Source organism: Oncorhynchus mykiss, chromosome 18, assembly GCF_013265735.2.
Source record: "Oncorhynchus mykiss isolate Arlee chromosome 18, USDA_OmykA_1.1, whole genome shotgun sequence".
Taxonomy (NCBI): Eukaryota; Metazoa; Chordata; class Actinopteri; order Salmoniformes; family Salmonidae; genus Oncorhynchus; species Oncorhynchus mykiss.
This window is the reverse complement of record NC_048582.1, coordinates 385,001-398,815: the sequence shown is the minus strand read 5'-3', so window position 1 is coordinate 398,815 and position 13,815 is coordinate 385,001. Positions and strand designations below refer to the sequence as shown.

The window sequence follows — 13,815 nt, the reverse complement described above, 5'->3', positions numbered from 1 at the left end:
TAAATTGACTGCTAGTTATTTATGATGCCATGGGGTTTTATGTACATCGGGAACTTAGCGGTCACCTGAAATGTCAAACTAAGCTAACATAAGGACTTGTTTTAACATGCTTATCCCATGGCTCATTTATTTGATTTTGAATCTTTAGGGCCCCTTTTTTTTCTGTGGATATAAAAACAAAAAAATAGATAAAATAATGAATTTAGTCTTTACTAATATAGCCCACAGAAACCGATTGAATAACACATAAATCGCAGAAAAGACAGTCCAATAAATCCTAAGGAATAATGTTTAAGGTTTTGAAGTGTCTGTATATCTCGGAGATCTAAGAAAGCTCAGGAAATATATTAGGTTGTTGGACACATTTAACCCCTTGTTATTCTTGTTGACACAACTGCCTCCATACTTCCATTCATTTGTATGGGTTACCTTCAGACAAGTCCCATGACGCCGTCATGAGTCATCTTTCCATAGAGTGGTCTGAACGCTACTAGTTTTGAAGGCCAAACCGTTCAGATGCTAATAAACATTTTTGTGATATCTCATGGTCTAACCGCTGTAGCTCGGGCCACCTTCCACCACAGATGTGGAAGACACATACAGGCAGATTGAGACGCAGCCCATGCAAAAACATTTCTCTTAACTTCATCTGACAGATTTGGCTGGGGATGTTATTTAGATTGACACGAGGGGTGCGTCAATAGATTTAAGGATTTCTGTTAAAGCCAGAACACTTGTCATATTTATTAGACCCGTGTAGTTCCACGCTTTGTCCACAGAAGGTGCTGTTGCAGACTTTTACAGTAAAGATTGTCACTAGTTACCACAGCCACAAAGCATTTTTTTAGACTTCTTTTAAAGGTTTAAGCATAAGGTTAGCAGTGTGCTTAAGGCTATGTTTAAACCCAGATTTTAAGAAATTGTAGGAATAGTCAAGAGTTTAGCCATAATTATGACTGTGGTATCTAGGAACGACCACTAAAAGAGGGGGTGCCTGATTTCTCGACCACTGATGATGACGTCCCCCCACGGCTCTTGTAGCCATAGCAGCCGAACACGACAACGGTCGTAAACACACAAAAAAACGGATTCCAGAAATATTTTTCTCACTGAAGAGATCTTTACAAAGGAATATTACCTTTACTTTTGTTGTTGTTTTGTTTTACCTGACAACGCCAGCTGTACGTAAAACTAGCTAAGGTCGCTAGCAGCGCCTAAATTGTATGCTAGCTAGGTTTGCTAACTAACATTAGCTAGCTGCATTGTATGCTAGCTAGGTTAGCTAACTGTCGTTAGCCAGCTATATTGTATTGCTAGCTAGGTTAGCTTAGCTTGTTAACATTGTCTAGCCGCTATCTTTTGCAGTTTGTGAAAAATACCAAACATAATAATAGTTTGCTAGTGTAGTTTAGCAAGGAAACTTACCTGCTAATGTCATTAGCTAGTTCTAGCTAACGTTACAAGCTGGCCAATATTTTATATTGCTTTTAAATAGTTAGGAATTTTTTAAAATCTTATTAACACTTTGTTCTAGCTAGCTAATTTGTGTAGGTAGATAAAGTAAACACAATGATATAGTTAGAGAAACAGCAAGTACACTCACTAGTACTAGCTGTGGCTAGTGTTTTTAGTTTGACAGTCCGACGATGTCAAAGAATGCCACTTTTATTGGCCCCTAGGCCTAACTCATGCAGCTGTATGGTGATAATGAGCTGAAATGCCGACTAGAGGCATTTGATCCATTCAGAATCGCTGCTACATGAATCTTTTCCGACAAATATCTGAGTTTGGACAGCAATGTTTAGTCTGATGGCGAATTGTTGCAACTGGTTGAAACGCTGGCGGCAGCCCGCAAGGTGAGTGCATGAAGTATCATTCCATGTGTAACTCACTGTGTTGTTGTATGTGTCGAACTGCTATGCTTTATCTGGGCCAGGTCGCAGTTGCAAATGAGAACTTGTTCTCAACTAGCTTACCAGGTTAAATAAATAAAAAAAAGACTAGTTAGCTAACGGAAGTTAAATTGTCTGGTTATGTATTTAAATATTCACACTATTTTTGATTTATTGGCTATTTGATTTGTGAATGTGGTACCAGTGCTGCCAGCCAGCCACCCAGTTCACCCCATGTCAGAATCTGTGATTTCATAGAATGTCTTGTTCGCTATATATCACCCAACAGAGATATGTGGTATATAGCATGCTGCTGCCTGATTACCGGGTAGTCATGTAACCAGTGACTAAGGTGCTAAACTACAGCCACTTTTGGCAGCTGTCTGTCAGTCCTTAAAACTGCAGAAGTACCCCCCCTCTCTCCGGGGGCCGGATTAAAAAGGCATAAACCCCAGGGCTGTTATTCTGTATGTTCTCTTTCATTCTGTTTGATTTCATGACATGCCTATTCTTACTGTAACATATATATATATATGTGTGTTGTTGACTGTGATAAAGGCACAGGATCGTAGGCAGTGTGTGAGTTTCAAGTTTGGGGGAAGCTTATTTTCACTATAAAAATGCACGTTTTATTATTAATAAGCATTCGTAGCATCATTACATTTGCATACTGATGTAAGATAATGTGATGAGTAGATTGGATAGTCATAATTTAGGCTGATAATATAACCCAATCACTGTTGGCAAAAAAAAGGTTTGACACATGGCTTGACAGTGTATAGTGTGGAGTAGGCCTAGGTTATAGGCCCGGGTTCCCCAACTTGTGGCCGGAAGGTGGTTTTATTTGGCCCCCCAAATTCTTAGAATTTGTTTTCTCCCCCCCCCCCTCCCCCCCTCCATTGTTGGACATAAGACTGTAAAAACACCCAGGAAATCGGCTCCAAGTAATTTTTTAGTTAAGGAATATGTTCCCATTTATTCCCACCATAATAGAGAGACACGTGATCCTATACAAACGTAATCAGGGTTTGAAATGATTATTTTAGTCAAACATATCTGTTTGGGCTTCTTGTAGGCAATTTGCAGTCTACAAATGGTTTGTAATTATGTTCAGGCCCCCCCGACCATCCGCTCCAGAAAAAACACCGTCCCTCAGCTGAATCTTGTTGATGATCCCTGCTATAGGCTACGTTTCTGCTATAGGCTACGTTTCTGCTATAGGCTACGTTTCTGCTATAGGCTATAGGCTACGTTTCTGCTATAGGCTATAGGCTACGTTTCTGCTATAGGCTACGTTTCTGCTATAGGCTATAGGCTACGTTTCTGCTATAGGCTATAGGCTACGTTTCTGCTATAGGCTACGTTTCTGCTATAGGCTATAGGCTACGTTTCTGCTATAGGCTATAGGCTACGTTTCTGCTATAGGCTATAGGCTACGTTTCTGCTATAGGCTACGTTTCTGCTATAGGCTATAGGCTACGTTTCTGCTATAGGCTACGTTTCTGCTATAGGCTATAGGCTACGTTTCTGCTATAGGCTATAGGCTACGTTTCTGCTATAGGCTATAGGCTACGTTTCTGCTATAGGCTACGTTTCTTCTATAGGCTATAGGCTACGTTTCTGCTATAGGCTATAGGCTACGTTTCTGCTATAGGCTACGTTTCTGCTATAGGCTATAGGCTACGTTTCTGCTATAGGCTATAGGCTACGTTTCTGCTATAGGCTACGTTTCTGCTATAGGCTACAGGCTACGTTTCTGCTATAGGCTACGTTTCTGCTATAGGCTACAGGCTACGTTTCTGCTATAGGCTATAGGCTACGTTTCTGCTATAGGCTATAGGCTATGTTTCTGCTATAGGCTACAGGCTACGTTTCTGCTATAGGCTATAGGCTACGTTTCTGCTATAGGCTATAGGCTACGTTTCTGCTATAGGCTATAGGCTACGTTCCTGCTATAGGCTATAGGCTACGTTTCTTCTTTCTTTGCAGGGGGATTTTTTTTGTTGTTGTTGCTTTTTATCAACACATTTCATGCAATTCTACTACACTTTATATGACTGGAGACATTATCAGAATCTCTTCTCTACTTTTCAGACAGTCGCAACTCAACAGTAAATCAGCCCGTATTGCACAACACCACCTTTTCCTCCCGACTGCAGGCAACGCCACTTTAAAACGAGCCACAACTTTCCTTCATTAAAGAAGCTGATGATCCCCTGGTGCCAAAATCACACTTTAGTTGCCTAATTTAGAACTATTGTATTTATTTCTGTATAGACAGGAGTAGGTTTAATAACACACTTGTTAGCATTTACAGCACAAAACCAATGTCTCTGATGTTAGCATTTACAGCACAAAACCAATGTAAGTCAATGTCTCTGATGTTAGCATTTACAGCACAAAACCAATGTCTCTGATGTTAGCATTTACAGCACAAAACCAATGCAAGTCAATGTCTCTGATGTTAGCATTTACAGCACAAAACCAATGTAAGTCAATGTCTCTGATGTTAGCATTTACAGCACAAAACCAATGTAAGTCAATGTCTCTGATGTTAGCATTTACAGCACAAAACCAATGTCTCTGATGTTAGCATTTACAGCACAAAACCAATGTCTCTGATGTTAGCATTTACAGCACAAAACCTTTGTAAGTGGATATCCCCCCCCAAATTAAAAAAACAACTACATTTTTATAGATTTTTTAAATAATAATTTTCACTTGTTATGTCCAAATCACGTTCCAGTGAAAACAACAGATTGTATCGCCCAATAAAGTTACTTTAATATGATATGGAAATGAAATGTGAAAAATGGTAACATCAGAGACATTGACTTCCATTGGTTATGTGCTGTAAATGCTAACATCAGAGACATTGACTTGCATTGATTTTGTGCTGTAAATGCTAACATCAGAGACATTGACTTACAGTGGTTTTGTGCTGTAAATGCTAACATCAGAGACATTGACTTGCATTGGTTTTGTGCTGTAAATGCTAACATCAGAGACATTGACTTGCATTGGTTTTGTGCTGTAAATGCTAATACGATGGAGACCGTGACAAACTATCCCTTGAAGTCCACATCCCAGGCCATTCATTGTGTAAATACCTTCATTATGCAAAACATTTTAATAAATTACTGAAAAAGATAAGCACCAAATAAGATCTGGAAGTGATATGGTGTTCATCTTTTCCTGTTGTTGTTGAGGCATGCAGCTGGCTCTACACAACCAATGGGGTGGGTTTATCTGGTGAACAGCTGGCTCTACACAACCAATGGTGTGGGTGGGTTTATCTGGTGAACAGCTGGCTCTACACAACCAATGGGGTGGGTTTATCTGGTGAACAGCTGGCTCTACACAACCAATGGGGTGGGTTTATCTGGTGAACAGCTGGCTCTACACAACCAATGGGGTGGGTGGGTTTATCTGGTGAACAGCTGGCTCTACACAACCAATTGCATGGGGTGGGTGAGTTTATCTGGTGAAAAGCATGAGTTGGTGGAGGGGCCGACCTGACGGCCGGAACAGTTGGTGGAGGGGAACAGTTGGCGGAGGGGCCGACCTGACGGCTGGGAACAGTTGGCGGAGGGGCCGACCTGACGGCTGGGAACAGTTGGCGGAGGGGCCGACCTGACGGCTGGGAACAGTTGGCGGAGGGGCCGACCTGACGGCTGGGAACAGTTGGCGGAGGGGCCGACCTGACGGCTGGGAACAGTTGGCGGAGGGGCCGACCTGACGGCTGGGAACAGTTGGTGGAGGGGCCGACCTGACGGCTGGGAACAGTTGGTGGAGGGGCCGACCTGACGGCCGGGAACAGTTGGTGGAGGGGCCGACCTGACGGCTGGGAACAGTTGGCGGAGGGGCCGACCTGACGGCTGGGAACAGTTGGCGGAGGGGCCGACCTGACGGCTGGGAACAGTTGGTGGAGGGGAACAGTTGGTGGAGGGGAACAGTTGGTGGAGGGGCCGACCTGACGGCTGGGAACAGTTGGTGGAGGGGCCGACCTGACGGCTGGGAACAGTTGGTGGAGGGGCCGACCTGACGGCTGGGAACAGTTGGTGGAGGGGCCGACCTGACGGCTGGGAACAGTTGGTGGAGGGGCCGACCTGACGGCTGGGAACAGTTGGTGGAGGGGCCGACCTGACGGCTGGGAACAGTTGGTGGAGGGGCCGACCTGACGGCTGGGAACAGTTGGTGGAGGGGCCGACCTGACGGCTGGGAACAGTTGGTGGAGGGGCCGACCTGACGGCTGGGAACAGTTGGTGGAGGGGCCGACCTGACGGCTGGGAACAGTTGGTGGAGGGGCCGACCTGACGGCTGGGAACAGTTGGTGGAGGGGAACAGTTGGTGGAGGGGCCGACCTGACGGCTGGGAACAGTTGGTGGAGGGGCCGACCTGACGGCTGGGAACAGTTGGTGGAGGGGCCGACCTGACGGCTGGGAACAGTTGGTGGAGAGGCCGACCTGACGGCTGGGAACAGTTGGTGGAGGGGCCGACCTGACGGCTGGGAACAGTTGGTGGAGGGGCCGACCTGACGGCCTGAACAGTTGGTGGAGGGGCCGACCTGACGGCTGGGAACAGTTGGTGGAGGGGAACAGTTGGTGGAGGGGCCGACCTGACGGCTGGGAACAGTTGGTGGAGGGGAACAGTTGGTGGAGGGGCCGACCTGACGGCTGGGAACAGTTGGTGGAGGGGCCGACCTGACGGCTGGGAACAGTTGGTGGAGGGGAACAGTTGGTGGAGGGGCCGACCTGACGGCTGGGAACAGTTGGTGGAGGGGAACAGTTGGTGGAGGGGCCGACCTGACGGCTGGGAACAGTTGGTGGAGGGGAACAGTTGGTGGAGGGGCCGACCTGACGGCTGGGAACAGTTGGTGGAGGGGAACAGTTGGTGGAGGGGCCGACCTGACGGCTGGGAACAGTTGGTGGAGGGGCCGACCTGACGGCTGGGAACAGTTGGTGGAGGGGCCGACCTGACGGCTGGGAACAGTTGGTGGAGGGGCCGACCTGACGGCCGGAACAGTTGGTGGAGGGGCCGACCTGACGGCTGGGAACAGTTGGTGGAGGGGCCGACCTGACGGCCGGAACAGTTGGTGGAGGGGCCGACCTGACGGCTGGGAACAGTTGGTGGAGGGGCCGACCTGACGGCTGGGAACAGTTGGTGGAGGGGCCGACCTGACGGCTGGGAACAGTTGGTGGAGGGGCCGACCTGACGGCTGGGAACAGTTGGTGGAGGGGCCGACCTGACGGCTGGGAACAGTTGGTGGAGGGGCCGACCTGACGGCTGGGAACAGTTGGTGGAGGGGCCGACCTGACGGCTGGGAACAGTTGGTGGAGGGGCCGACCTGACGGCTGGGAACAGTTGGTGGAGGGGCCGACCTGACGGCTGGGAACAGTTGGTGGAGGGGCCGACCTGACGGCTGGGAACAGTTGGTGGAGGGGAACAGTTGGTGGAGGGGAACAGTTGGTGGAGGGGAACAGTTGGTGGAGGGGAACAGTTGGTGGAGGGGAACAGTTGGTGGAGGGGCCGACCTGACGGCCGGGAACAGTTGGTGGAGGGGAACAGTTGGTGGAGGGGAACAGTTGGTGGAGGGGCCGACCTGACGGCTGGGAACAGTTGGTGGAGGGGCCGACCTGATGGCTGGGAACAGTTGGTGGAGGGGAACAGTTGGTGGAGGGGAACAGTTGGTGGAGGGGCCGACCTGACGGCCGGGAACAGTTGGTGGAGGGGAACAGTTGGTGGAGGGGAACAGTTGGTGGAGGGGCCGACCTGACGGCCGGGAACAGTTGGTGGAGGGGAACAGTTGGTGGAGGGGCCGACCTGACGGCTGGGAACAGTTGGTGGAGGGGCCGACCTGACGGCTGGGAACAGTTGGTGGAGGGGCCGACCTGACGGCCGGAACAGTTGGTGTCCCTCTGACGCTAAACAGACAAGAGTATCGTGAGAACACGTGTCCCGCTGTAGAGAGATTTAAGGAAATCCCTAGCTAATCCTGCTGCTCTCTGGGCCTGTAGAGTGGGCGGGGGGTGGTTATGAAGTGTGTGTGTGTGTGTGTGACGGGTTTTCCGTCAGGGAGGCGTACTGTATATTTCGGGGGACATGTTGTGGTTACTAGTTCGTGTCCCTGACGTCTGTCTGGTCAGTGCTCTCTGGGTCTGTAGAGTGGGTGGTGTTGTGGTCAGTGCTCTCTGGGTCTGTAGAGTGGGGGTTGTTGTGCTCAGTGCTCTCTGGGTCTGTAGAGTGGGGGTGTTGTGGTCAGTGCTCTCTGGGTCTGGACTGGTTGAAGCTCCCAGATGAAGTCCTCCTGGCTCCAGAGGACTGTCCACTGGATAGTGTGCTGGAAGTCCATACGGCGGAAGAGCCGCAGGCAAGTATTTCTACACGTTGATGTAGGATGTGTGTGTGTTGTCAGAATGTGTGTGTGTGTTGTCAGAATGTGTGTGTGTGTTGTCAGAATGTGTGTGTGTGTTGTCAGAATGTGTGTGTGTGTTGTCAGAATGTGAGTGTGTGTGTTTTGGTTCTGTAAGCTTGTTGTTTTTGGTCGTTTCCATGTGGAGGGTAGACGTATGTTTATTTGGTCAGCTGGTGTGTGTCTTTGTGTGTTTGTGTCTTTGTGTGTGTGTGTGTGTCTGTCTGTGTTTTGTGGAAGTGTGTGTTCCATAGGAGAGGCACTTTTTGATGGAGGCTAGGTGTCTGTCTGTCTGTCTGTCTGTCTGTGTGTGTGTGTGTGTGTGTGTGTTCCATAGGAGAGGCACTTTTTGATGGAGGCTAGGTGTGTGTGTGTGTGTGTGTGTGTGTGTGTGTGTGTGTGTGTGTCTGTCTGTGTTTTGTGGAAGTGTGTGTTCCATAGGAGAGGCACTTTTTGATGGAGGCTAGGTGTGTGTGTGTTCCATAGGAGAGGCACTTTTTGATGGAGGCTAGGTGTGTGTGTGTGTGTGTGTGTGTGTGTGTGTGTTCCATAGGAGAGGCACTTTTTGATGGAGACTAGGTGTGTGTGTGTGTGTGTGTGTGTGTGTGTGTGTGTGTGTGTGTGCTCCATAGGAGAGGCACTTTTTGATGGAGGCTAGGTGTGTGTGTGTGTGTGTGTGTGTGTGTGTGTGTGTGTGTGTGTGTGTGTGTGTGTGTGTTCCATAGGAGAGGCACTTTTTGATGGAGGCTAGGTGTGTGTGAGTGTGTTTCTAACAAGAATGATGACTGGGACGTTTTTATGCAATTTCACTATTTTCATACAGTGACACAGAGAAGCTTTTTCCTGAGTGTAAAGGGTGGATTTAGGATCTGGGCTTTTCCTGAGTGTAAAGGGTGGATTTAGGATCTGGGCTTTTCCTGTGTGTAAAGGGTGGATTTAGGATCTGGGCTTTACCTGAGTGTAAAGGGTGGATTTAGGATCTGGACTTTTCCTGAGTGTAAAGGGTGGATTTAGGATCTGGGCTTTTCCTGAGTATAAAGGGTGGATTTAGGATCTGGGCTTTTTCCTGAGTGTAAAGGGTGGATTTAGGATCTGGGCTTTTCCTGAGTGTAAAGGGTGGATTTAGGATCTGGGCTTTTCCTGAGTGTAAAGGGTGGATTTAGGATCTGGGCTTTTCCTGAGTATAAAGGGTGGATTTAGGATCTGGGCTTTTCCTGAGTATAAAGGGTGGATTTAGGATCTGGGCTTTTCCTGAGTATAAAGGGTGGATTTAGGATCTGGGCTTTTCCTGAGTATAAAGGGTGGATTTAGGATCTGGGCTTTTCCTGAGTGTAAAGGGTGGATTTAGGATCTGGGCTTTTCCTGAGTGTAAAGGGTGGATTTAGGATCTGGGCTTTTCCTGAGTATAAAGGGTGGATTTAGAATCTGGGCTTTTCCTGAGTATAAAGGGTGGATTTAGGATCTGGGCTTTTCCTGAGTGTAAAGGGTGGATTTAGGATCTGGGCTTTTCCTGAGTGTAAAGGGTGGATTTAGGATCTGGGCTTTTCCTGAGTATAAAGGGTGGATTTAGGATCTGGGCTTTTTCCTGAGTGTAAAGGGTGGATTTAGGATCTGGGCTTTTCCTGAGCATAAAGGGTGGATTTAGGATCTGGGCTTTTCCTGAGTGTAAAGGGTGGATTTAGGATCTGGGCTTTTCCTGAGTATAAAGGGTGGATTTAGGATCTGGGCTTTTTCCTGAGTGTAAAGGGTGGATTTAGGATCTGGGCTTTTCCTGAGTATAAAGGGTGGATTTAGGATCTGGGCTTTTCCTGAGTATAAAGGGTGGATTTAGGATCTGGGCCGATTCATTGGAAGGTGAATGAATGATGGACGATAGTTCTAACATCCACCTCCCTTATAAAGGAATGTCTCGAGGTGTTCGATAAGTCTGTTGACTCTGTATCGCTGTCTGTGTACATCCATAGATGTACCTAGCTGTTCACCGTGATTATGGACAGAGTGCTGACTCACCCAATCTGTGGTCATGTCCCTGTGGTGTTAGCCCTGGGGGGGGGAGCTGTATTAGTGACCTGGGCTGCTGGCTAAGCCCCTCTTACAGTTACCACCTTAACCAGTAACATCTGAAGGACAGGGTGAGGTGAGGGCGGGGAGTCACTCTGTCTGAGCTCTAAACCTGTCCTAGTGTGAGTCACTCTGTCTGAGCTCTGATGCGTTGGGCTAATATCAGATTATTCATCGTTTCTGTGTGGAGACTGGCGTTGAATGTTTTCTTTGGAAGTGGCTCAAGCTATAAAGTCATTATTTATTTAACCTTTATTTAACTAGGCAAGGAACGGCCTAGGAACAGTGGGGTTGACTGCCTGTTCAGGGGCAGAACGACAGATGTTGTACCTTGTCAGCTCGGGGGATTTGATCTTGCAACCTTTCGGTTACTGGCCCAATGCTCTAAACACTAGGCTACCTGCCTCCTCTACACTCTAACCACTAGGCTACCTGCCGTCCCTACACTCTAACCACTAGGCTACCTGCCTCCTCTACACTCTAACCACTAGGCTACCTGCCTCCTCTACACTCTAACCACTAGGCTACCTGCCTCCTCTACACTCTAACCACTAGACTACCTGCCTCCTCTACACTCTAACCACTAGACTACCTGCCTCCTCTACACTCTTATCCACTAGGCTACCTGCCTCCTCTACACTCTAACCACTAGGCTACCTGCCTCCTCTACACTCTAACCACTAGGCTACCTGCCGTCCCTACACTCTAACCACTAGGCTACCTGCCACCTCTACACTCTAACCACTAGGCTACCTGCCTCCTCTACACTCTAACCACTAGGCTACCTGCCGTCCCTACACTCTAACCACTAGGCTACCTGCCTCCTCTACACTCTAACCACTAGGCTACCTGCCTCCTCTACACTCTAACCACTAGGCTACCTGCCGTCCCTACACTCTAACCACTAGGCTACCTGCCTCCTCTACACTCTAACCACTAGGCTACCTGCCGCCCCTACACTCTAACCACTAGGCTACCTGCCGCCTCTACACTCTAACCACTAGGCTACCTGCCTCCTCTACACTCTAACCACTAGACTACCTGCCTCCTCTACACTCTAACCACTAGGCTACCTGCCTCCTCTACACTCTAACCACTAGTCTACCTGCCTCCTCTACACTCTAACCACTAGGCTACCTGCCGCCTCAACACTCTAACCACTAGACTACCTGCCTCCTCTACACTCTAACCACTAGTCTACCTGCCTCCTCTACACTCTAACCACTAGGCTACCTGCCTCCTCTACACTCTAACCACTAGGCTACCTGCCGCCCCTCCACTCTAACCACTAGGCTACCTGCCGCCCCTACACTCTAACCATTAGACTACCTGCCTCCTCTACACTCTAACCACTAGGCTACCTGCCTCCTCTACACTCTAACCACTAGGCTACCTGCCTCCTCTACACTCTAACCACTAGGCTACCTGCCTCCTCTACACTCTAACCACTAGACTACCTGCCTCCTCTACACTCTAACCACTAGACTACATGCCTCCTCTACACTCTAACCACTAGACTACCTGCCTCCTCTACACTCTAACCACTAGACTACCTGCCTCCTCTACACTCTAACCACTAGGCTACCTGCCGCCTCAACACTCTAACCACTAGACTACCTGCCTCCTCTACACTCTAACCACTAGTCTACCTGCCTCCTCTACACTCTAACCACTAGGCTACCTGCCTCCTCTACACTCTAACCACTAGACTACCTGCCTCCTCTACACTCTAACCACTAGGCTACCTGCCGCCCCTCCACTCTAACCACTAGGCTACCTGCCGCCCCTACACTCTAACCACTAGACTACCTGCCTCCTCTACACTCTAACCACTAGGCTACCTGCCTCCTCTACACTCTAACCACTAGGCTACCTGCCTCCTCTACACTCTAACCACTAGACTACCTGCCTCCCCGAATAGAGAGTAATATGTCTTGCTCTCTATCTTTTATGGAAGGGACACATGACATGTTGTAGACTACCCCCCCCCCCCCATGTGAATATTGCCCTATCATTTTCCCTGCATGTCCTTCTCCTACCACACCTCCATTTGAGTCTCTGTGTCATCTCTCTAGTAATCCAGCTTCTCTGTGGTGTTTTTAGGAAAATAACACTGGTGATGGTTGGACTTGACAACGCTGGGAAGACTGCTACAGTACGCGGGATCCAGGGAGGTGAGTGGGTCGTCTTGCCTTGAATCACTCACTTCTATTCTACTCGGATTATAAATGTAAGATGTTTTTTTGGGGGGGCTCGTTCTCTTCGTCGCTGAGTGTGTGTGTGTGTTGTGTTCCATCCCAGAGAGCCCAGAGGACGTGGCCCCTACGGTAGGGTTCTCCAAGGTGGATCTGAAGCAGGGGAAGTTTGAGGTCACCATCTTTGACCTGGGCGGAGGGAAGAAGATCAGGTCTTTATACTCGTTGTCTTTCTGACACCTGCACTGTCTGCCCTGATTCTGCTGATAGGACTATTTTAAACAAAGGTCTACTTGCTGTGATATGTGGTCCCCCCCCCACTAAACGTATAGTTGAATGTACTTCCTGTGGTGGCTGTGATATGTGGTCCCCCCCCTACTAAACGTATAGTTGAATGCACTTCCTGTAAGTGGCTCTGGATAAGAGTCTGCTAAATGACTCCAATGTGATCAGGGGCATCTGGAAGAACTACTACAGCGAGTCGTACGGGGTGGTGTTCGTGGTGGACTCCAGTGATGTTCAGAGGATCCAGGAGACCAGGGACACCATGGCTGAGGTCCTCCGACACCCTCGCATCTCTGGGAAACCTGTCCTAGTGTGAGTCACTCTGTCTGAGCTCTAAACCTGGCCTAGTGTGAGTTATTGACTGTCTGAGTTCTAAACCTGGCCTAGTGTGAGTTACTGTCTGAGCTCTAAACCTGGCCTAGTGTGAGTTACTGTCTGTCTGAGCTCTAAACCTGGCCTAGTGTGAGTCACTCTGTCTGAGCTCTAAACCTGGCCTAGTGTGAGTCACTCTGTCTGAGCTCTAAACCTGGCCTAGTGTGAGTCACTCTGTCTGAGCTCTAAACCTGGCCTAGTGTGAGTCACTCTGTCTGAGCTCTAAACCTGGCCTAGTGTGAGTCACTCTGTCTGAGCTCTAAACCTGTCCTAGTGTGAGTCACTCTGTCTGAGCTCTAAACCTGGCCTAGTGTGAGTTACTGACTGTCTGAGCTCTAAACCTGGCCTAGTGTGAGTTACTGTCTGAGCTCTAAACCTGGCCTAGTGTGAGTTACTGTCTGTCTGAGCTCTAAACCTGGCCTAGTGTGAGTCACTCTGTCTGAGCTCTAAACCTGGCCTAGTGTGAGTCACTCTGTCTGAGCTCTAAACCTGGCCTAGTGTGAGTCACTCTGTCTGAGCTCTAAACCTGGCCTAGTGTGAGTCACTCTGTCTGAGCTCTAAACCTGGCCTAGTGTGAGTCACTCTGTCTGAGCTCTAA

The 13,815-nt window shown here is 48.8% G+C and overlaps 1 protein-coding gene across 5 annotated transcripts in view; it reads left to right on the top strand.

The window, feature by feature from the left end:
• The first annotated feature begins 967 nt into the window (after positions 1-967).
• Positions 968-13,815, top strand: part of LOC110510643 (ADP-ribosylation factor-like protein 13B) — a 42,566-nt gene continuing 29,718 nt past the window's right edge. Inside the window, exons 1-4 of one of the 5 annotated variants that reach the window (XM_036951434.1) lie at positions 968-1,856; positions 12,469-12,539; positions 12,667-12,772; positions 13,014-13,157. In XM_036951434.1, coding sequence (XP_036807329.1) covers positions 1,798-1,856; positions 12,469-12,539; positions 12,667-12,772; positions 13,014-13,157 — 380 coding nt within the window. In that variant the 5' untranslated portion in view covers positions 968-1,797. Of the gene's footprint in view, positions 1,857-7,734; positions 8,263-12,468; positions 12,540-12,666; positions 12,773-13,013; positions 13,158-13,815 lie in introns of those variants that run through there. The other 4 variants (XM_036951435.1, XM_036951436.1, XM_036951437.1 and 1 more) reach the window with 4 other exon arrangements.